Raw genomic sequence first — 23,387 nt, 5'->3', positions numbered from 1 at the left:
CGCGCTCTTCAGATCTGTGCTGTCCAAGATGGTAGACACACATTCAAACGAAATAAAAAACAAAAATGTCAGGTCCTCGTTCATCATAGAGTAATGGCGGGTGCTTAGGGGCCACCTGTAGCTAGCGGCTATTTTATTGGGTAGTGGAGATATAGAACATTTCCATTATCACAGAAAATTCTATTGGCCGGGCCAGAAGCTCACTCACCAGGGAGCTCAGCACACAGAAAAGCGGGCCAGACCCCACAGGGCTGTGGGGTTACAGCGTCCTCAACCGGCAGAAAGCAGGCGGTGAGGTGACGGTTAGAGGATGTGCCGGGAGAATGTTTTCCTTAGCTCCTGGCTCAGAGCAAGTGTTGGGGGGATGTTCATGTCATGCGCCCTGTGGCCAAAGTTGTGAGGATCTGCTTACGCACCTGCCTTCTGGAGCAGACTCTTGAGTCACCCCAGCCTGGCTCAGAGTAAGTACCCGGCCAAGGGTGGCTCTCCCCATCCCCCGTCCTATTCCACCGCTGCGTGACAGCACAGCCCAGGGTTGGGGAATGCAGGGAAGGACACTCCTCTCAGTCCAGTGGCCAGGGGCTGCTGACAATCTGCCTGAACAGAGACAGCTTGAGGAGGCTTGTTGATCCCTTTGAGATCTGCCCAGGGCCGGCTCTCTTCATACCCTGAGTCTTGGCGTACAGGATCTGTCTGGAGCAAGCCGGATCTCAGAGAATGGGTTTGAAGGGCACAGATGCATACTCAGAAATTCCAACCTGAGGCAAGACCTCAGGAGCATGGACCACAGATGGCTCCAGGGTCAGCAAACTCGTAGGGGGGTTGCAGAGGGAAAGCAAGAGGGAGGTTGGCATGAGGGCAGACAGTGGTGTCACTGATGGAGTAACTGTTCTTTCTTACCAGTGATACCTCTCAAGGGGCCAGTCTTGGAGACAAGAACTCATGGGTAGGTGCCACCCCAGGTCATCCCCTCCCTAGGTGGCCCCCGGGTTTAAGGCAGCTCAGCTGACTGACTCCCATAGCTCTGTAGGATTCCAGAGACTCAGAGCAGCCATTCACTGCCACCCACTCTCAATTCGCCTCTCTGCCCAGAGGGCGCAGCCCAGCCCGGCTGCTGTGGATGTAGTCAGGGGGACCCGTCCGGAGGGAGCAGGGACTGTGACTGGGAGGCTGAGGGAAAGCCCACGAGAGGACCTAGAGAAAAGAGGTCTTCGAGCCAGGCCACATGGCCAGCTTCTGGGTGCAGAAGAAGGGGCGGGGGCTGCAATTGGTCTAGTTTCCTTGACTGAAAACCACCTGCTTCTTTTTGGGCTTCTGATCAAGGTAGGTGTGCGTGCGTGCGTGCGTGCGCAGGCATGGGTGCACTAGTATATTGGGTGGGAGAGGACCAAGGTGTGCATGGCACATGTGGCTCAGTGAGGAGGCAGGGATCTGGTGACAGGTCTCAGAAGTCCCTGTCTTTGGGCTTGTGGCTAAGCAGTGTGAACATGGCATGTCCAGGTCCAGGTGGCTTGGACAGTGGGCAAGAGGTCAGAGTTGCAGGGATTTGACAAATGGAGAAGGGGCAAAGGCTGGCCAGCCTCGATGCAAATGCGTAGCTGGAGATGAGGGGCTGAGGACATCCCTTAAGGCCTAGTGAGGTCCCCGTGCTCCCTGCTTCTCCTGTTTCCTGTTCTAAACTTCAGAGAGAGAGGGTTCACACAGCACTCTCCTCTGCCAGCCCGTCACACTCAGATAAACCTCCCCCCCATCCTGGCCCAGCTCCCCCATCAGCAGCCCATAGTAATGGAACTGACTTTGTCATCTGGGGTCCCCAAGACCAGGTTGGGGAGCACAGTTCATCTACGCAAACACGCCCTTCTCTCTCAACTCCCTGCCCTCCAGGCAGCCCTTTCCAGCCCCATACCTGGGCCCACTGCACAGCCCAGAGCCCTTCTGTCATCCCCCACAGATCTCCTAACTCTCGGTTCCATTCCCAACAACCCCCTTCCAACCTGCCTTTGAGTGGTGGCCCCTAACAGCAGAGTGGACCAGGATACCACACGGGACCCGAACAGCTTTGCAGCCCTGCCTGGCCCCTCCCTGTTGGCCCTCAGCCGTATCTCCACCCCACCACGCACAGACCGGAGAGCCCCGTGCTGGATTTTCAGAAGAAGGCTTTATTTTTTCGTCGGTGGGTTGTCCGTAGGGAGCTGCCCAGTACAGGTTCCTTCAGCTGACCTCCATCCTGATTCAGGGTTCCCCCAAACGTCTCTCCTCACCACTAGTCCCGTTCAGGGGCTCCTTCCTGGTTTGGTGCGGGATCCCCTGGTTTAGGTGCTTGTCCTCAGGCCACCTGGCCACCCCATCATCCTGTGGCTCAGACACTTGGGTTCTTGTTTGTTTGGGTTGTTGTGGTTGGCTCCGGGAAGAGAGAGGCAGACTGCTTTCCACCAGTGTCTTTGAATAACCGTCAGAGGTGTCCAGGGAGAATGGCCACACTCAGACCCAAGAAAAGAGAGGTCTAAAGCCCATCCCGGGTTCTCTCGTGACAGGGGCAAGTTGCTCGTAGGCAGTGCCCATATTGTGGCTGCTGGAGGGCAGGTGTATCAGGTGTGTGTGTCCAGATGGACGCTGCTGAGCTACAGGAAAGCGCTCCTCTACTCCTCTAAGGACAGACACAACAGGCCTCCAAATAACGGTCCTTCAGCCTCGCAGCGCCACCTGCTGGTTGCGAGGAGGAGAGCTGAGCCTTCATCCGTGTCTGCCCTCCTTCTCTTGTGATTGCCTTAGGGGAAGCTGGACAGCTTGGATGGACCACGACTTTGTACCTGCTCCTCCGGAGAAGCAGCCGCACAGGGCTCCAGGCCCAGGCCCCAGAACTCCCTTCTCTCGCAGCCACATGCTGGGCCGCCATACCCACCCAAAGCCTCCTGGAGATGTGTCCCCCCTCATCCCTGTCATCAAGAAGAGTGTCCATTTGGATGCCTTTCCCCAGAGCAATGTCCCACAGAATTCTAACCAACCAAGCACTAGATCCAGGGCCTGGAGTATGTCCCAACATGGCACTTCCATGGGGCCCCTGAGTTCTCTGCCTCCCAATAGCTGTATGCCCAGGAAACTCAGCTCTGTTTCCTTAACGATTCGCCAGAATGTCCAGACAGGGCCCCGAGAGGCCTCGGTTCCTCACTGGGAAGAGATGTCCAATGTTGGTAAGGAGGCTGCCTCCCAGAGAGAAGGGAAGCTGTACTCCTTAAGGTCGCCACTCATGAACCAGGTGTCAGAGGTCGGGACCTCCTCTGGAGGCCATGAGAACCCAGACCTTACCAAATCCAACAGGACACCCCCAGGGGAGAAGCCCCTGGTGTCTTCATGTCTGGCTTTACCGTTCCCAGCTCGGGTCACTCAGAGTTCATCAGGCCTTCCAAGGGCAGGCCCTGTGGGGCAAATCTACACCAGAACCTCACCAGGAAGAGGCAAGCCCAGGCCCAGGGGTATTCCCAGGTCCCGCGCGCACCTCCAAAGGGCCACCCCTGCTACAGGTTTATCATCTGTGGGCAGAAACTTAGGCACAGCAGCCATCCACAGACCTGAGGTAGCTTTCAGTGTGTCCCCACCGAGCCCACCCAGACTGGGCAGAGGCACAGAGCTCCCTATTCTAGATGCCAAGATGCACACAGTCACGGACATACCTACAGCATCCAAGTCAAGAAAAGCCACCGACTCGGTTATAGCAGGCCGGCCCAGGTTAGGCACAGCCACAAACCTAACGAGAGCCGGGACAACCAAGCCAGGCCAGGTTATGAGTTTGGTCACTTCAGACTCGGACAACCCGGAAAATGTCATGCTTACGGCCACGGAGGTCTCAAGCCCAGCTTTGTCACTATCAGATGAGGTCAATCTTGGCATCACCAGGTTGGACAGAGTCACAGATTTGGCTGGAGGCAATGTAGGCAAGCTGGACACAAGCACACATTCTCCTGCGTCGGACCCCAGCAGACTGGGCAGGGCTGTGGATTCAGCTGTGCTGCTCTGCCCAGACACAGCCAATGAGGAGACCAACCTAGATGCTGTCAGTAACCTGACCATCCCAGGCACTGCCACCTACCTTCTAATGCCAAGCAGAAGCACAGACCTAGCCCAGGACTATGCCACTGTGGATGGTGTCACAGACAGTGCCATGGAGCCTGCCTCTCTGGACCTGGCCGGAGAACACAGAGGTAAATGTAAGAACTTGGGGGAGGGGGAGAGGGAGGTCCTGCTGCTGGGGGAGCAGGGCCACATCAGTCTCAACAGGATGTGAAAGAGACTGGGGGCTCTACGGTCAGAATCAAATGGGTGGCAGGAAAGGGGGCAGGGGCCAAGGGGCTGGAGACAGGGAGAAATGAGCTGACCTCCTAGAAGCTGGGCTGAGGGAGGCCATCAAGGACCAAAACCTATGCTTGTTTCTCAGTTCTCTGAAAAGTCAGAATAATTGGATGATTTATAGGTGAGTCCAGCTTGAAGGAAAGCCTATCCGGGTTTGAGGCCTGCCTGGTCCACAGCGCGAGTTCCAGGGCAGCCAAGACCCTGTCTCGACCTCCGTGCCCCACCCCCGATCCCAACGAAAGGAACACGGACAAGCTCTTCAGTAAGCTGTGATTTATCTAACAGTAGTCTGGCATCCAAGTGCTTCTGCGGGTGGGAGACAGTGACCTTGTCTGAGACCTAGATCAAATCACAGATAGCTTCGTAGGAGACCTGCTACTCAAAACATACATCAGTGAACCGTTCGTAAATCCTACACAGATCTATAAACAAGTCAGCCAGAACTTGTATAAACAGGGCTAGAAATTCTGTGGATGTTTCAAGAGAGGTTGGGGCGTACCTGAAGTCACCCCAGAGTTAGGTGGTGGCCGTACATCGATCGGAAACCCGACCTGGCCGTTCCACCGTGAGCAGCCTCATTCTCAACATTTCAAAAGCTCAGATTCTGGGCCAGGAAAAAGGCCTGGAAGGTATCCAGCCCGGTGCTCGAACTGAGTCCTGGGCTCTGAGTCAGAGCCTTCCTCACTCACCCCTGCCCACGGCCTCATCTTCACCCTTTGCTGTGCCCTCCCTCTTTAGCCCAGCTCTCCCTCCTGGCACACAGAGAGCCACATCGCCTGGGTGTCTCCATGTCCAGAGGCAGGGAGCCCTTTTCTTCTAGACCCAGCTGCTGCCCTCCCCTCTCTCAGCTGCAGGCACCACGGGTGATCAGATCCCAAGGTTACCAGGTAACCAGTCTTCTACATCCTTTTCCTCTATATCCCATTCAGTCTTATCCCCAATCTGATTTATGTACTTCTTCTGTACTTTGACCACGTGGCTGTCACCCCCATCCCCCCCCCTTTTTTTTAAACAATGCCTCTAGGTAGTCCTAGCTGTCCTGGAACTCACTGTAACTATGTAGACTAGCTGGTCTCGACTCACAGAGATCCACCTGCCCCTGCCTCAGTTCTGTATCCCGCTTCTTCCCTCCTCCACAAAGCTGCCACAGGGCCTCAGCTATTCGCTGGCAGACGGACGGGGACGTTTGTAAAGTTCCACCGTTCCCAGCCCTGAAGTCCACCCGCTCAACCTGCCTCTCCACCCTCTGAGCTGGGGCAGCCCTCGCAGGTCCTCTCTCTCGCCTCCTCCCAGGTCCACGTTCTCCGTCATCATCCGCACGGCGCCCTGGCCGCGTTGCCCTTCTCTGGAAAACTCCCCTTTATTCTTGTTCTCCTGTCTTCTTTCCGCATCGGCCCTCACCTGTTTCCAAATCTCCCATCACCTCCACGGTTCCTGTCTTGCACTCCAGCGGAACCTGTGTGAGCTCGCTTTCTGTTTTCTCTGTTAGACCCCCAAACCTTTAAGGTCAAGAAGGTTCTCGGTCATCCTTCGCCCTGTGCTCCCAGGGTTGACCAACCCGCCGTCGCCAATGCAGCAAAGATTTTGTGGGTGGATAAGGGAGGCCTGGGAAAGTTCCTGAGTAGTTCAAGGTTATAGGGTTCAGCACCCAGGCGGAGGAGAGGGGCCTGGAACCCGTTTTCCTGAGTCCGTGAGCAATCGCCTGGGCAGCGCCGCGGCGAGCCAGCGCACTCTCCCCATCACCGCGTGACTCACGCACGCGCACGGTCGCCAGCAGCTACCCCCCCACCCCCCCTCCTCCCCGGTCTCCGGCGCCCCGGACCCGGTGAGAGGCTGGGGACGGGATGTAGGGAGAAAGCCACGGGCTGCGATGCGGGCAGCTTTCCCGGCCGCGCATCCCGAGCCCCGGTACCCGCCCCGGCGCGCTGCCGCCGCGGGAGCCTCGGGAAGGGGAGGGCCCCTCGGTGGAGCCGCGCGGGTCACGTGGTGCCGGTGGCAGCGGCGGCCTCGGTGCGCGCGGGCAGGGGCGGCGCGGCGCCGAGCGAGCGAGCGAGCGAGCGAGCGGAGGCGAGGTCCCGGGCGGGCGCGGGGCGCAGGGGCGGCGCGGCCGGGTGGCGGGGCGGGCGGCTAGGCGGACGGCGCCGAGGGGCGAGGCCCGGCTGCAGGGGCCGCTGTGGCCCAGGGGGAGCCCGCGCCCGGCTCAGCCTCGCAGCCCCGCGCCCTGAGCATCTCCCGGGAGGACCCGAGACAAAGGAGGATTCATGTCCAAAGGTAGGGCTGTCGCCTGGGCTCCCGGCACCGGCCCGGAGGGGGCTGCGGCCCCAGGCGCTACCAGAGGGAGGGTTTGCTGTGCCGAGGACCCCACGTGCAGTGACATGGGCATGGGCACACGCACACCCGGCGACACACACTTGGAGGCATAGTCTCGGCCACAGGCACGCACAGGAGCTTGGGGAGCTATGGAGACCCAGATGCTTAGAGAAAGCCTCCCTGGAGCGCACCCGCACACGCGCACACACACGCACAGCACATACTCCGAGCTCGGGTACCAGACCACCTACAACCAGTAAGGGACCTGTGCGCTGACACATCCGTAGGTCCCCTCCCCCCACACGGAGACCAGGCGCAGAGACTGGCACCAGCTGGTGGTCTCCAAGGGAACTCGCTGGCCTCCCGACTAGAATGGGCGAAGGAGGGGAGGGGGGAGGGAGGTGTCCCGCGGCCCTTTGCTCCTTTTTATGGGGAAGGATTGGTTTCTTTCTTTCTTTCTTTTTTTCCTAGCTGCCCAGGGCTGGAGCTGGGATGGGACCGGAATTGGCTCTGCAATGGGGGTGGGGTCTTAAAAGCTGCTGGATAAGACCCCTCAGCTTGGGAAGGGAAGAGAGAGCCTAGTATTCAGGAGGCAGGCACTGCTCTAGTAAGGTCCCCTTCTCTCTCTCTGTCACCTCTCCAGCAGAGGGGTGGGGTCGCTGGGCCAGACAAAGACAGAGCCGGTTCGTCTTCCTGGAGGAGCAGGCAGCGCATCCTCGCTTGTCTCAAGGATGGAGCGCGCTGTCCTGTGGGGCCAGGCCTCAGTCAGGTGGACTGTCTCTTTCTGGAGCACTGATGTGGCAGGGGGTACCTGCAGACAGGAGCGAGCTGGGAGCTCAGGAGGGGCGCCCCCAAAGGACTGTTATGAGCTTTCCTCCTACCCTCAGCTGGAGGGGATGGAGGAGGTCTTCATTGGTGTACTTACCTTGACTGTGACTCACACAACAGCTGTTTGTTGGTGGGGGGTAGGGTCCAGGGGCTCAGGACAGGAAGCAGCATGCAAGGAAGGAGAGAGGGGTCCGCAGGGACACCTGCCTAGCGGGGCTTTCATTCATCCAGGGGCTTTCATTCATCCACCATCCATCCATTCATCGTTGAGGGTCTCTGATATGCGAGGTGCACCGGGCTCGGAGGACAATAAGGCCTGGCCCCTCCCTCAGAGGGGCCTGGAAACCTGCACATAGTCAGTGAAAGGTCTTTTACATTCATGATTCTGTATGACTTTCCCTGCAACCCCAGGGAAGACAGGTGCATTCTCCTTTTGTCAGAGAGAGAGAGAGAGAGAGAGAGAGAGAGAGAGAGAGAGAGAGAGAGAGAGAAATTCCCTAGGCTCACCTAGCCGGGATCCACGCCTGTGTCAGCTGCCCATCCAAGGATGGCCTGGCACCACTTGGGGAAAGGGAGGAGCAGGCGATGGAGCCACAGAGGCCAACTCCAGAACAGCATTTGCTCTGTACCCTGGAGGTCTTGGTGTACTGGTTAGGCACCCTCAGAGACAAGTCCTCGGGGGCAATGACCTTGCCTTGGATACAGATATATCCTTAGCATTTAGTGTAGCACGTGGCTTGGTCAGGCTTTCACTTGACAGCGTAGGGAATGGCCTGGAATGGATGGATATGCTAAGTGCTGTAGAAGCTGCAGGGGACTGAGGTGGCCCGGGAGAGGCGGCCACACCAGATGGGAAGGCCTTCAGGGAGGGGTGGTTGCTTTGCTGGGGTTTTGAGCTGAGACAGGGTGTTCCGGCAAAGCCTGTGACACAGTGACCAGCCACGTGGCTGTCATACTTACAGCTGATCGGTTGTTAGCCTGTGACTGGCATGAAATTGGCATGTGCTCAGGAGGAGGCTGACTTGTAGGTGTTCTGTGCCTTATCTTATAAGGGATGCTAACAGTGCTCCTTGGGAGAAAGAGAGCGAGAGCCACTTATGCCCCGAGCTTACGTCAGGCTGGCCATAGAGTCTAGGAGTTGTTTGGGCATTTGGTCAGCTCCCTCTTTCAGTCAGGGTCAGACAGGCAGACAGACAGCTAGGTAGGCCATGGTGGGGGGCACATGCTTTATAAGTCTACTTATAACCTCCACATACACAAGTACCCTCGCCTGCCTCCCCGGTGGCTTATGTCACAACACAGGCTGTGGGTAACAAATGTAGCAGGCACACAGAAAACCGAAAAGGCCAGGCTGTGAGAGCAGCAGGAAAGGAGGAATGGGGCACTGGCTCCCAAAGCAGATATGCTAAAGGGGGGACATGAGCCATGTGTGTGGATAGAGAAGCCGGCTCAGGCTGTCACAGGGCTGAGCCACCAATCCTGCTACTTTCTGGAGCCACCTGGCTGGCAACAGCTTCCTGGGAAGCAAGACAGAGCAGAGCCAGGCTCTGGGGAGGTGCTAAGTCAGATTTAGCTGTGCCTGAGGGGGACAGGGGGAAGAAGAGTTTCCCATCAGGAAAGAACATCTTGCCAGTACCAAGGGAAGGGCCAGGTGGTGGGGGTACGGAGAGCAGACTCCTGCCTGGGCTTGGAGGTGGGGAGGGAGACGTTCCCACTTCCTCCTGCCCATCTGCTGCTCCCTCAAGCCTCCTCACGGAGCTGAGGCGCAGGATGGTGATCGTGAACTGCAAGCTTCTAAGATGACAAAGCTTCCCCAAGAGCATGCAGGCAAAGAATATGCTTGTGAAATTTAACAGCCGGGGGCACCTCCCCCTCATAAATGTGCGCAGCTTCAAGCCTCACCACCCCCCGTCCAGAGAGGGGCAACTTGAAAAGGGCAAGGGCGAGAGGGCATGGGTCTGTGAGGCTGCTTTCTGGACCTGTAAGCACCATAGCACGTGAGGCTCACCACAGCACATCCGTGGGCTGCCAAGGGGCACCTTTGACCTTTGACCTTTTCCTAAGGGGAGGGCTGTTTCCTCAGCCTCCCCTTCTGTGGCTTACCAGTACGAAAGTATCGTGGTAGGCAAGGGGCAGTCCTTGTTTGGGGCTCATCCCTTTCCTTCTGGCTGTGCAGACTCAAAACTTGGGGAGACCGAGGCTGAAGGTGGAGCCAGGCTTAGCTCTGAAAGCTTCTAAGAGACCAAGGAACCAAGGCCATTGACGGTCGGTGTGCCATAGATGTGGGTCCCTAGAGGTGCTTTGTGCCACACTTGGCAAGGAAAGGTGCAGCTCTGAATAACAGACATTTCATAGACTGGTGGTTTTTTTTTGGGGGGGGGTAGAATTGTCCCCCAAGGAAACATTTGGTACTGTGTGGGGATTCTTTCGATGGACACATCCGAGAGGCTCCTTCAGGAACCTAGTGGGGTCTATGGATCCTGTTAACCATCCTGCAGATACAGGAGAAGCCGGTCCAGCTACAGTAGCTAACTCAGGCATCAGTCGAGCTAAGGTCATGGAGACCTTAGATTGCATACACAGACATAGAACTCTTGAACAGTGGTGTGCTTGAAGGTGTCCAGAGACTGGAGAGCCTGGTCGGGGCTGGAGGGATGGCTCAGTGGTGAAGGAACGCCTAGTGCTCTTGTGGAGGACCTGGGTTCGGTTCCCAGCGCCTGCACGGCGGCTCACGGCTCACAGTGCTCTCTAAATCCATTCCAGGATGCTCTAGGGCCCTCTTCTGGCTTCCGTGGGTGCCGAGTCCACATGGGGGCACACACTTACATCTAGGCAAAGTCTTTTACACAGAAGATGAAAATAAACAAGTGCTTACGCAGTAAACAAACTGGGGAAACTGGTCCTAGTGCAGGTTTTGCAAAGGACCTAAACTATGTTCTCAGGCAAAGCCCTTTCTTTCTCAAGGCATTAGCGTGTTCTCCATATACACAGTGTGGAGCCCAGACAGCACGATTCTGTGTTCTGTCCCAGTCCCAACTCTGTGACTCCGTACTGTTATGTCTTCCACGAAACCCTTGCTCTCCTGCCACTCACCCTGCCTACCCCTCCCACCACGGCTTTTCAGGGCTCCCAGAGGCCAGGACGGACGCAGCCATGTCAGAGCTGGTACCTGAGCCCAGGCCTAAGCCGGCGGTACCCATGAAGCCGGTCAGCATCAACTCCAACCTGCTAGGCTACATCGGCATCGACACCATTATCGAACAGATGCGCAAGAAGACCATGAAGACCGGTTTTGACTTCAACATCATGGTGGTTGGTATGGAAAGCCATGGGGTCACTGAAGGCCTAGGTGGTGGGCAGCGCCAAGGATCCCATTTCTTTCCCCAGAATGGCCTGGCCTTTTCTAGGGTGAGCTGTTCTGGAGGGAGGACCTCATCATGGCGATCGCAAGGGCCTGATCCTTCCTCCTAACCCGCTGATTAAAGGTGGGCCCGGCTTCCCCACTAGCTGAGGGCAGACATGCCCCCGGGGCACATGCTTACATTCGGGCTCATGGAATGGGATTGCCAGCTCTTTCCCACCTCCGGGAGCCTGTGAGAGGACAGGGTGAGAGGTGGTCTTATCGTTCATGTTTTGCAAATTTGCCCAGGTCTTCTTGATCACTGAGTAGCATCAGTGAGTCACAGGCTGTAGCAGGAAGGGCCCATTTGCCTCATCCGAATTGTTCTGTGAGTGCAGAAGGAGGAAGTGAGGCATCCTTCTCCCTCCCCCTTCTCCCAGTACAATCACCCAACCCTGTCCCTTCAACCTTGCAAAGGGCCCCCGGGTCTGCCAGCCTCTGCCCGTCCCTCCCCTGCTGTGACCCTAGGCTGAGCTAGGGGGACTCACCCGGGCTGCTTCCGCTGCCTGACTCAGTGCTGGTCACAAAGGGCTGACCCACAGCAGGATAAGAGCCGCCGCCAAGGTAGAAATCAGCCACCGGCTGTGCGGACCGCGTGCCCTGTGACACACACGTTTAACTTTCCCACACCGAAGTCTCAGCTCAAGAACCAGAAGTAGAAGCAGATGGGCCCTTACAGCTGGGCCATGGGCCAGTTGGGGTGACATCGGGCCTTCGTGGTCTCCTTTCCTCTCCGATTCATTGTCCACTGGCTACCCCAATGGCCTTTCCAACAGCAGAACTCACTGAGCCGTCCATTCTAATCCCATAACTCTCTCTTAACCTCGGGATAAATTTAGACTTCTAGCCTGGCTGGGAACTGCTCCAAGTCAACTCTTACCGTTTCCCATCCACACTCTGCTCGTGCACACACAGAGGCTCTCCGACTTGCCGTGTTCCTTCCTGTAGAGCCCTTTCAACATGGCCATCTCAGTGACTTTTGCCATCTCCTCAGGTGGAATGAGAAAATGCATCTATTCGCCATTCTTAGTCTCTGCCAGTTCCCTCCTTCCTTATCCGTCTGTAGAGAAATGACGGGGATAACACGACAAGCCCAAAGCAGTGCAAACACCTCAGCTGGTGTCAGGAGTCCCAGGCTCCTTCCTGTCTGCCTGGTCTCCCCCCTGCCCCGCCCCAATATACTACACAAACGCTTCAGACCAGCCCTACTTGGGTTTTTCCATCCAGTGAATCCTCTCAAAGCCCGGTTAAACCACAGATTCTGAGTTGGGGGGGTCTGAGGCGGAACATCTGCAAACATGCAGGGAAATGGCGGCGTTGGTCACCAGCTCCAAGGCATTCTGGGTAATTCTTGTGCACGAGAAGTACTGCGTGGCTCGAGAGCATTTTCACTTGGAGGTCCTCTTAGGAAGCACTGTGCTGCAGAGCTGCACACATAACACGGGTGCAAAGGAAGCCATCGTGGCGGAAGGTGCTGCCGTCCTGTCTGCCCAGCTTCCCCTCCTCTCCCGGTGCCTTTTCTGCCTTGCTCCTCCGAGAGGCCATTAGGCCTTCTGGGAACACAGTTTAAAAAACACCAGGGGCTAGAGGGATGGCTCAGTAAGTAAGCATGCCGGCACAAGCACGAGGCACTGGGTTCAAATCCGCAGCATCTACGCAAACAGCTAGCTGCAGCCCCGGCAGCCCTGGTGCAGGGGGGAGCAGAGATGGGAAGCTCCCCCCAGCCCAACGCCAGGCTCAATCAGAGATCTCGTCTCAAAGGAATAAGGTGGTGAGCAATAGTGCAGGGCACTCAAGCGTCCTCTTCTGCCCTCTGCGAGCACACACACAAGAACACACAACACACATACTCTGCCACTACCCATATAAACATGTACACGTACACACGTGAAATGTAACGCGCAGGCGTACACACACACACACCGCGTATGTGCACACATCACACATACCACATATATGCACACATACTTAGGCACACATAGAGCCACATGAGCATATAACACACATCCAATACACACATCATGTATACACAGACACCACACAGATGCACGCACAATGTGGGCATTTTATATGTATACACGTATATGCACCCGGAATAAATAAGTGTTAAAAAAAAAAAAAAGCAGCATGGTTCTTGAGGTGGGGGCCCTGGTCTTGCATTCACCAGCTCTGTGGCCTCACGTGTTGCATTAGATGTCTCTAGGGCCATTTCAGCTAGGGCAGTAACTCTGTTACGAGAAGCACAGAAAGACACATCACACGCACCACACAGATGCACGTGTGCCTCCTCCCAGTGGTCCTGGGGTCCACGAAGGGACGTGGAATCCCACTGCCATGTCCCAAGCTCTCCCCCCACCCCCCGTTAAACAGACAGCCATTCCTACCTGACGCTCATCCCCAAAGGGTGTTCAGACAAGGCTTGGCCTGGATCGCGGCTCTGCAGGCGTGTAAGCTCGCAGGAGGGCTCCGCCGCTCAGGAGGGAGATGTGGGGCCTGTCTCCCTTTCTCCGTCTCCCCTTCCCTTCCCGCAGGCCAGAGTGGGCTGGGCAAATCAACGCTGGTCAACACGCTGTTCAAGTCCCAAGTGAGCCGGAAGGCCTCCAGCTGGAACCGGGAGGAGAAGATCCCCAAGACAGTGGAGATCAAGGCGATTGGGCATGGTGAGGGCTAGACCAGGACTGGACTCTGTGGACATCATTCGGAGGGGTGGGGCCTGCCGAGCAGGAGGAAGGGATGGGGCTTGTCGAGGAATTAGATGTGAAAGGCAGCCACAAAGTGGAATTAAGCCCCAAATTTGTTGGAGCAAACTCCTTAATTCTGCTAGGCCTAGATAATGAGGTGGGAGGGGGAGAGTGTGTGCGTTGGGGGTGTAGAACTGAAAGAGATGGGTCTTGAACTAGGTGATGAAGACCAGGGAGGATTTAGACACATGTAGAAACAGGAAGAAGTAGGGCACGGTCTCCTAGGTGTGGGGCACAGCAGCTAAAAGTGCTGAGGGGAGGGGTCTGTCACCTTGACTTTGCTCATAGCTGCTTTTAAGAAGCATTGGGTGTTCCCGGCCAGTCGGCTGCAGGGCCCCTGGGGTCAGCTGTGGGACTGATCGCTCTGATGCTCTTTGTGTTCTCTCTAGTGATAGAGGAAGGCGGAGTCAAAATGAAGCTGACAGTCATCGACACGCCGGGCTTCGGAGACCAGATCAACAATGAGAACTGGTACGTGTCTGCCTGTGAGATCTCTTCCCTGAGTTCCCTGCGAGGAAGACCACCCTTGGCATGAGGTTGGCTCTCCCGGGAGACTTCATCCATGAAAAGCCATCCATCGGGAGGATGATGGAGAACTGGCCATCCGGTAGAGGAAGGAAGATAGCACACGAGATGGGAGCGAGGGGTTCTTGTCCTTTTGATGCGTTAGCCCATCTGTTTCTTCCCCCTCACCCCTCAGCTGGGAGCCCATTGAGAAATACATCAATGAGCAGTATGAGAAGTTCCTGAAGGAAGAGGTGAACATTGCCAGGAAGAAACGCATCCCCGACACGCGTGTCCACTGCTGCCTCTACTTCATCTCCCCCACGGGACACTCGTACGTACCAGACCCACTCCTACTGCTGGGCCTGCCTCCAATTTGTGGCATCTGTGCCAAAGGATTGGAGAATCCACACTTGGGCTTACCTGGGGAGGGCCAGATGGCTGGAAGGTCGTGGCGCTGTGACCTTAGGGTTCCTTGATCCACAGTGAGTGGTGACCATCAGACAGTCTGACTTAATGGTTCCCCAGATTGCAAAGTAGAGTCCCACTGGGGCTCTAGAGCTTGGCTCTGCAGGATAGAAGTGGGGGCTGAAACAAGGCCATGGTAATGGCCATCCATGTATGTCCCCCAAAGAAAGACATTCCCAGGTCAGAAAAGGTATCATGGGATGGTTTGAAGGATTTAGGGAGAGGAAGATAAGAGGGAGCTTGGCTATGAGGGATTGAGGACAAGTTGGGGACACGCAGTGGGCGCTGAAGCAGTGGCCATGTGCAAGAGGAGAGGCTGCAGCTGCTTAGCCTCAGCCAGATCCCCAGGCCGGTCCTCTCCCAGGAGGTGGCGAGGGTTGAGTTGGGAAGGGGAGGTGGCTCTGATGTTCCTGCCTTCTCTGGGCCTCAGCTTGCGACCTCTTGACCTTGAGTTCATGAAACACCTCAGCAAAGTGGTGAACATCATCCCTGTGATTGCCAAGGCCGACACCATGACCCTGGAGGAGAAGTCCGAATTCAAGCAGAGGGTGAGCAGGCCTCTGTGTCCCTTTCCTGTCTCTGCTGCTGCCTTCCCCTCCTTCGGGTCCGAGCCATTTCCAGCCTGCCGCCTCTTCCACTTCCTCTCCACTTTAGTTCCCCTCCCTAACTCCCTCCCACCTCACCATCCAGGAGGCAAGCGCTGGAAGTTCCTGGGACCCAAGGCAGGTCTCCGCATTTCCAGGCTGCCTTTTTCTTACTCTCCACGCTTGGTCTGCAAAGGCTCTGGGATACACACACTGCCGTGAACTGCTCTGTTATTAGGTTACTTGAAAGAGCACAGTAGCCTGTAGCCAACCTGTACTAGTTCCCGCTGGATGAAAAGAAAAAGAAACCCAAAAGAACACTGAAGGGGCCCTGGAGGGAGAGATTTAAGCTGGCCCTGAGAGACGGCTAGCAGAGAGCCCAGGAGGTGGGCTTGACCTCCCTTCCTTGCAAGGTCCCGAGCTCAGAGATCCTGAGCCTAGCCTGGAGCGTCTGGACCCAGCTCTGCTGCTTGTCTGAGACCCCAGGACTCCACGCCTGCACCCACAGACCCCTCCTCTTCCCTCCTGGGCTGGCCTGTGCCTTTTCTTGGGGTCTTCCTGCTGCCCAGGGTCTGAAGTCAAGAGAGTCAAGATTATCACAGTGCTCTGCAACCTTGCTTCTCTAGGTTCGCAAGGAGCTCGAAGTAAACGGCATTGAATTCTACCCTCAGAAAGAGTTTGATGAGGATTTGGAGGACAAGACGGAGAACGACAAGATCCGGGTAGGTGTGTGGGGCCCTCTTCATCACACAGACCCTGCCCCCGCCTCTGGGACGTGCCTCAGGCCCTTCCTCCTGCTTTTCCCGTACTGTATCTCCTTGCCACTTCATCTAACCCAGACCATGGGAGGTGGGGGTGTCAGTGACCCTCACTAGGACTGTGAACCCACAAAGGGGCTTTCTGTACCCAGGAAGGTGGTCCCTTCCATCACCTTTCCTTCCCAGGACCTGGCAAAACCAGTGTCAAGTGACGGGGCGTTGGGCTGGGGCCCAGAGGAATCTATGCTCTAGTCAAAGTTTGCCTCAGTTTCTCCCTCTGCACATAATTTAAAAAATTTAAATTAACAACAAGCTCCCTTACCAACTGACCCCAGCCAATCAAGTCTCATCAGGACTGCCTGCCTTCTCTTCCTCTGTGGCCTGGCAAGGCCTCCTCACCCGAGAGAAGTGAGCGAAGAGCAGGCAAGAGTTCATGTCAGAGACAGCCCCTGGTCCCTTTACTAGGTGACCCACTGGTCAACCCCTAGACTGAGCTGCCTATGGGCTATATCTGATCAGGAGGCCTGGGTCCTCTCCGTGCATGGTCCTTGGTTGGTGCATCAGTTTCCACAGCCTTCCTCTTTTTCCCCTCCCCACCCCGCAAAGTCCATTCTTAATGCCAAAGCCTTTCATGCCTGTCATCTGCACATGGCTTAATATTCAGAGAGCAGCTCTCCACGTATGCTCCCTCAGTTTACATACTGTATTCATGTGCTGCATGAGGACAGTTAGGGCAGTGAAGGGCCACATGAGACTGTTTCCCTGCAATCTTCTCACCTGGTGACGTGGTACCTGCCTTAGTAGTTTGCATGCTTCTGTTCTATGAGTTCACCCCCGTGGCCCAATAGCCCATGACCTGTTCTCAGAACTCACTTCTGTCGTTAAGCAACACATGACCCGCTTCTCCAGTGACAATAACAAACACGCAGAAGGCAGATCCATTCCGGCTGCCCTGATAGAGCAGAGAGCAGCCCCAGAGCCCTGAGAGTTCAGTACCTGGGCATCTGCCAGCAGGTTCCATGAGAGCCGCATAACACGTCTTGGAGTCGGACTGGCGCCTGGGTGGGTACTGTTTGTGAGAGAGTCTGTCCTAGCTAGCTCCCAGAGCAGTTCCAAATCAAACGAAACTATGCGCCCAAGCACAATGAACTGTGCAAAGTGCTCTCTGGCTGAAGCAGAGCCAACTTGCTGAGGCTAACCAGTCAGACAGCAACGTAGTCAGGCCTGGGCCCGGCTCAGTCTTTTCAAGAGGCAGAGCCTTGCGCCCTTGCCACCAGGGGCGTCATAGACTGAGTGAGCAGTGGAGTAGGCTGTGCTGCCCTGGGACCCTCAGGGTGGCGCGGAGGACTGAGCCTGCGTGTCTGGCTTGTGCTTTCCCCCCTCTCTAGCAGGAGAGCATGCCCTTCGCTGTGGTGGGGAGTGACAAGGAGTACCAAGTGAACGGCAAGAGGGTCCTCGGGAGAAAAACACCCTGGGGGATCATTGAAGGTAATTCTGGGCTTCTCCCAGAAGAAGTGGCCATCCAAGGGAGCAGCTATTAGCTATCGGGAGGTCAACGTGTCAATATCCTAAAACCAGGATATTGATGGCAGCCAACTGTTGCCCATAAGGAGCTTAGGGTCTGAGACGCCAGTCACAGGCAGGAAGCAATGCCACCACTGAACATGTGATCAGGTGGCAATGACTTGGCCTCTCCAGTGGATTTAGAATCCAGAGAAACCGCTGAGGGATGGAGAAGCCAGGGGAAGGGTTTCATGTGTGCCCTGACAAAGTTCAGGTGTCACCCTCCTTCGTCAATGATTTATTATGAATGGGCGTGACCTTGGGTGGGATGTGATGATTCTGAAAGTTTTCAGCAGTTACTTCAGGGGTCTCATTGAGGGTTGGGGAGGTATATAGAGCGCTCGCTTAGTGCATTCAAGGCTCTGGATTTGATCCCCTGCACAATACATACAAAACCAAACCAAAAAAACAAGCAACCCTTTTTTCAATATGGTAGCCCCATACAGGGCAGGCCTTCCTGTCTTTAGAGTATGAGTCTCAGACAAGTTAAGTGCTTTTCTTCCCAAAGGTCACACAGTCCTCACCTACCACCACTAAGAAACGCTGGATATTAAACCCCAAACCTTTATTTTTTAAAAAAGATTTAGTTATTTATTATATATAAATAATATTTTTTAATATATTCTGCCTGCATGTCAGAAGGGGGCACCGGCTTTCACTATAGATGGTTATGAGCCACCATGTGGTTGCTGGGAATTGAACTCAGAACCTTTAGAAGAACAGCCAGTGCTCTTAACCTGTGAGCCACCTCTCCAGCCCAAACCCCGAGCTTTTCACGTGCTAGTGAAACTTGAACTTCAAATTCGGATATTTTGATTCCCAAACCAAGATTTACTCTACTGCCTTGAATTGTTTAAATTGTCAATAATTTTTTGTGGACGCGGTGATAGAACTCAGGGCCTTAACTGTGATAAGCAAGCGCTCTGCGACCAAGCTAAGCCCTTCCCTGTGCTTTTTGGAGACAGGTTTTTATACTCTGGATCCAGGCTGGCCTTGAACTTAGGATCCTTCCGCTTCTGACTCCCAAATGCTGAGGTTACAGGGGTGCTTGGCTCACCAAGCTCACCACACCCAGTGCCTTGGGATTTTATCTCCTTCTTTGCCTTGGATTAGAATTATTGATAAGAAGGTTACCGACACGTCATCAGACCAGAGAGCCGTGTCTAACCCCCTCTGCTCCCACCATTCTTAGTGTGAGGCGCAGACGTAGTCACTCCATCTCTATCCCCTGGATTTATTGTATAGAACGTGACCTGTGGGAGCTGGACCAGTTACGAGGTTCTGTGCCTTTTATCTTCTCTTCATCTTTACCCTGTCTCTAGAATAGAAACTAGAATAGGCCTTCACACGTTTCTCAAATGCCCACATTCATTTTCTTTTTTTCTTTCTTTTTTTTGGTAAAGTGTGGGACAAAACCAGTTCATATTAAGATTAATTTTACACTATCTGGAATACTATTGTGTCCATTATGTCTGATTTGAAAGTATTTTTTTTTTCGGTTTAAAGAAAGGGGGCAGGGGAGGGAATCAGTACCCTAGAAGCGAACCTCAGGCAGGGCCACAAAAGATCCGGCCTCATGCTCTCTTTAAAGCACCCTACCTTCCAGGCCATACATTAGCAAGATGGCTACCTGTTTTCTTCTGTTTTGTCTGTAGTGGAAAATCTCAACCACTGTGAGTTTGCCCTGCTTCGAGACTTCGTCATCAGGTACGACCCTCTCTCCGCCCCCAGAGGGCAGGTTTAACTATTTGGGATCAAGGCCCTCTGCTCAGATCCATTGCCTGACTTTGCGTGTCTCTCTGACAGAGCTTTCTGTCCCAGTGTTAGCCCCTATCTCAAAGAAGGAGGGCTTGAAGAAGTGTCCTTGGCGCCCTGCCGTGGGTCCCAGTCAGTGGGTCCAGTCTCCCGAGGAGATGTGTTAGCCTCAGAGGTGGGACATTTCCTCCTCTGATGACCCTTAATCGTACCCTCTTCTCTCTTTACCCCGTGCCCTTCAGGACTCACCTGCAGGACCTCAAAGAAGTAACACACAACATCCACTATGAGACTTACAGGGCCAAGAGGCTCAACGACAACGGGGGCCTCCCTCCGGTGAGCGTGGACACAGAGGAAAGCCACAACAGTAACCCATGATGACCCCTTCTCTGTGTTACTGGCCATACATATCTCACTTCTCCAGATACACACATGCCAGACACCTCCTCGAACCACCCTTTCCTTTCAGCTCTGTCCCACAGGCTTGTCTGGTATTTGTGGAGTATTTTGTCTACAGCGTGTGTGTGAGTGTGTGTGTGTGTGTGTGTGTGTGTGTGTGTGTGTAATGGAGAGTGCCCGAGTGTGTGCGCTCAGGGGTGAGGTATTTTCATTCCTGTCTCTGAAAAGTCCTACGTTAAGTCTGCTTTCTCCATGACTATCCATTCTGTCCCCCCCTTTCTCTTGTGCTCCAGAGCAAAAAGCTGTGCGCCTCGCTCAAGAGGTCTGGGGGAAGGTTTTAATTTAAAATGCTGGGAGCAGGTGAGCTGCAGGCAACTCTTTTCTTACTTCTGACCCACCCACAAGCTGGGGCTTCGAGCATTCTTCAGGGACAGCCGGCTGAGCTGGCCTGTGGTGTGAGGTGGGAGTCCAGAGCAACCTTCACTGTAAGCTGAGGTGATCTCGAGTGAGGCTAGGAAAAGAAAGGTCACGGGTCGCAGAGGAGACCGCTGAGGAGGTTCCCGCAGAATTAGCGTCTGGAGATGGAGCTCCGCCTCTGTTTCTGTGTTGAGGGTCACTGTCAAACAGCGGGTTATCACCGCTGCTGTCTGTGCCCACCTTGCCCAGATTTCCAGGCTGGCAGGTTGCTTCCTCTTCCTGATTTCTCCCCCCCTCCCCCAGCCTCCTCCTCCTCCTTTCTTCATATATTCGTATATTCTCTCCCTTTCCTGCCTGTCTCTGACCTTTCACCTCCTTTCAGAGCAATCTGTGTCAGCTTCATTTCTATACTTAGAAACCATGCCCAGTCTCCTCCTAAATTGACTTCCTACTGCCCTAATATAAAATCACAGCTAGGGGCTGAAGAGACGGCTCTGTCTTTAAGAGCGCCTTTCGCTCTCGCAGAGGATTGGGGCTTGGTTCCCAGCACCTGCTTGGCAGCTCATAGCTCTCTGTGTCTCCAGTTCCCAAGGATCTGATGCCCTCTTTTGGCCCCGTGAGCATGGCGTACATACACGAAGACAAACACTCATACGTGTGAGATAAAAATAAATGAATCGTAAAAAAAAAAAACAATTAGATCCCAATAAAAGCACGGGCCAATGCACGCTGTGATTGCAAGGGAAATGAGTTATACAGAAGAACAGGAAAGCCCGTTTCTACAGCTGAGTACTGAAATTTGCTCTGAACTTGGGAGTAGCTTAGGTGAATAGGGGAATGGACTGTTGCTAAGTTGGGTGGCTCCCAGTGTTGTGTTCAAGGAAGTGCGAATACCAGTCAGGGGAGGCGACTTTTGGGCGGAAGCTATTGCATTCTGAAGAATCAGAAACAATATACAGAATTTCCTAGGAGGCGGGACTTGCGAGACAACTTCCCCTTTCTCTGGCAGTCTCCTCTCTCTGTTGAGCTGGCTTCTCTGTGGCTTCGTCTCATATAAACCGGACTCACTCTTTCTCTGTTCTCATTTGTCCGTCTGTCTTTCTCTGCTTCTCCCTTCCCCCCCATTCACCCACGTTCCGATCCTGTAGATGTCCCTGAGAATACCCACAGCTGTACCCTTAGCCTCCTCATGCCCTTCTTGGGAGCCCCGTATTTATTAATGCACAGTTTTATGGCCCCTTGCACATTTGAGTTGTAGTTTCTCAGGCTGCTTTAAGGAAAACAGTTCAGTCTTAGGAAAGGAAAGACACCAGGTGATTCTGTTTACAGTCTGTCTAGCCACTACCCCATCTCTCAGTCTAGCCCGGGTGATTAACTGGTCCTCACTGAAGCCAGCAGCCGTGATCCCAGTCCTTTATCACTCAGGTACTAGGAAAAACAAGAGATGGAAGACCCGTGATGATCCAGTGAGAGAGGAGGGAATGACCAGATCATGTGACCCTAATCCTATGGTCTCAGCCTTTCCTGGAGACTGCTGTAGCCATCCAGCCCTCGTCCCTCACCTTGCTTTCCCCATGAAGTCACTAGGGAGTAGGCACCTGTCAGGCTAGCGTGGCGGTGGTGTGATAGAGCTTGCTGGCCACCCCATTGAGCTGTCCTGTATGGTGGCATGGGAGTGGGCGCCTGGGGCCAGCATGGAGTAAGGATGGTGAGCTTTGGAGAGGCTAAGGAGGAGAACATAGCGTGCCGGGCTTCCCTCAGCTGCGGGCTCACTCTCCCTGGACAAGCTGTGTTATGTGTCTGCTGTCAGCTGCTGGTCTCCACACCCTCAACCATTCTCAACTCCCCCTGCAGGGAGAAGGCCTCCTGGGCACTGTCCTTCCACCCGTGCTGGCCACCCCCTGCCCCACTGCTGAGTGAGTGACGGCCATTTCAAGCGCTGCTTCTCCCTCATTGCTCCCAGCTGTCATTGCTGCAGGGCCAAGCCCCCTTTAGTGCTGTGCTTGTCCAGCCTACCACCTCAGCCCCTCTCAGCCCTCAGCAGGTGGGAGGGGCTAGCTGCCTCTTTAGGACGGTTGCTTCCTGTTCAGCCAAACTACTCCTCTCCTCCCAATGGATCGGAGTCCCCCCCCCCAGCACTGCCCTGCTCCATCCTCTGTGTCAGCAACCCCAGCCCACGTGTAGGGCGAAGGGACTCATCGAGAGCTTCTCGCCCTTGCAAGCCCATGCCATCGACTTGTAACCATCTCCAAGGGACCCGACATTGCTCCCTAGCCATTCATCTGCATGAGTACTTTCTTGGCTCCCTTAAGCGGTCAAGAAAGCAACTTTTCTGCTTGTCAGAGTTGCTGAGGTCAGCCATGTGTGGGACAAGGGTGTCTCCTTCATTGCTTAAAGGTATTTATAAGGGTGATTCGTTACGTATGTTGGGGAGCAAGAGGGCTAGCGTCGCTTAAAAAAAATATCATTGCTGGTGGCTGGCCCAGTGAGTAATGTGTGTAGACAACCTGTCCTCCCCCCAAAAAAATAGGGCCACTTGGGAAGTGTTTTTCCTGAAGAGAGGTTGCTGGAGTTGACTTCCTTATTTATCCTCAAACTTAAAAAAAAAAAAAAGGGAAGTCAATTGAACACACACATGAACCACCCCAAACCCACAGCTATATACTCTAGGGAGAAAAATAGCACCCTTTCGTACATTTAGCAATAAGAGGGATCTCTTCCCACCTACCCTGACTATCCCTCTCCTCCCCTGCCCCCCCCCCCCCGTTAATGTGAGCAATGCATTAGCCTGGCCACAGGTGGTCACTACAGGCTAATGGAAAATACCCAATGGAGGGCAAAGCCTCCTTCAGTTGCATGAATGTTTGCGAGTGTCGGCTGCCACTGCCCCACATACTGTGTCTTTACAGAGCCCCCCCTCAGCCGCCCCGCCCACCATCTTCACCTGGACACAACTTGCTCAAAAGCTGGTGACTTGTGGGCCATTCATCTGCAAGTCCTGATGGAACAAGAGGCCCAAGCCTAGGGGATGCTAGAACGACCCATTTTTAAAATGGTATTAGTCCCAGCCAATGTTTTGGTGACATTCCAGTTTAATTTCCCAACCGAAAACAAGCCAACAGACACCAGGACTGGTCATGTAAATGTTGCTAGCCTCTGTGTTGTACAACTAAACATTACTGTTTGAACGATAATGGCCTGGTCCTTGTCTTGTTTGTGTTCCTTGTTCCTGATCAAATCAGCCATGCATGACACTAGCTCAGCCATGTGTGAGCTAGGGACCCTCTTGGTGAGAACTTAGCCACAGATGTTG

At 54.7% G+C, this 23,387-nt stretch overlaps 1 protein-coding gene and 1 long non-coding RNA gene across 7 annotated transcripts; one reads left to right on the top strand and one right to left on the bottom strand.

Moving 5' to 3' along the window:
* The first annotated feature begins 2,791 nt into the window (after window positions 1-2,791).
* Window positions 2,792-23,268, top strand: Septin3 (septin 3). Of its 3 annotated transcripts, none has more exons than XM_060388948.1 (11): window positions 2,792-4,199; window positions 10,610-10,801; window positions 13,417-13,545; window positions 14,016-14,097; window positions 14,327-14,464; window positions 15,029-15,146; window positions 15,809-15,904; window positions 17,329-17,428; window positions 19,159-19,210; window positions 19,501-19,594; window positions 21,929-23,268. In XM_060388948.1, exons 1-11 carry the CDS (start codon window positions 2,792-2,794, stop codon window positions 21,992-21,994), a joined length of 2,475 nt encoding a protein of 824 aa, XP_060244931.1. In that variant the 3' UTR covers window positions 21,995-23,268. The 3 variants fall into 3 exon arrangements, with proteins under 3 accessions (XP_060244931.1, XP_060244932.1, XP_060244933.1); XM_060388949.1 differs by having other exon boundaries at window positions 21,500-23,268; XM_060388950.1 differs by lacking the exon at window positions 2,792-4,199 and adding an exon at window positions 6,265-6,618 and having other exon boundaries at window positions 21,929-22,702.
* On the bottom strand, window positions 9,851-17,063 carry LOC132655784 (uncharacterized). 4 transcript variants are annotated; one of them, XR_009593630.1, is made up of 5 exons: window positions 16,937-17,063; window positions 14,554-14,698; window positions 11,374-14,011; window positions 11,028-11,211; window positions 9,851-10,324 (listed from the first exon to the last, which is right to left on the bottom strand). It is a non-coding gene; the product is annotated as an uncharacterized LOC132655784 (long non-coding RNA). The 4 variants fall into 4 exon arrangements; XR_009593627.1 differs by lacking the exon at window positions 9,851-10,324 and having other exon boundaries at window positions 10,759-11,211; window positions 11,374-11,485; window positions 11,766-14,011; XR_009593629.1 differs by lacking the exon at window positions 9,851-10,324 and having other exon boundaries at window positions 10,759-11,211; window positions 11,374-13,113; window positions 13,270-14,011.
* Window positions 23,269-23,387: the final 119 nt, after the last annotated feature.

The sequence above is a fragment of the Meriones unguiculatus genome, chromosome 8 (genome assembly GCF_030254825.1).
Source record: "Meriones unguiculatus strain TT.TT164.6M chromosome 8, Bangor_MerUng_6.1, whole genome shotgun sequence".
Taxonomy (NCBI): domain Eukaryota; kingdom Metazoa; phylum Chordata; class Mammalia; order Rodentia; family Muridae; genus Meriones; species Meriones unguiculatus.
This window is presented reverse-complemented; position numbering and strand designations above follow the sequence as displayed.

What these genes read in the sequence shown, in the direction of transcription:
- Septin3 (XM_060388948.1), top strand. Translation starts at nt 2,792, where the DNA reads ATGGACCACGACTTTGTACCTGCTCCTCCGGAGAAGCAGCCGCACAGG. An exon ending in GATCAAGGCGATTGGGCATG is followed by an intron (nt 13,546 to 14,015) that starts GTGAGGGCTAGA and finishes TGTTCTCTCTAG; the next exon opens with TGATAGAGGAAGGCGGAGTC. An exon ending in ATCTCCCCCACGGGACACTC is followed by an intron (nt 14,465 to 15,028) that starts GTACGTACCAGA and finishes TCTGGGCCTCAG; the next exon opens with CTTGCGACCTCTTGACCTTG.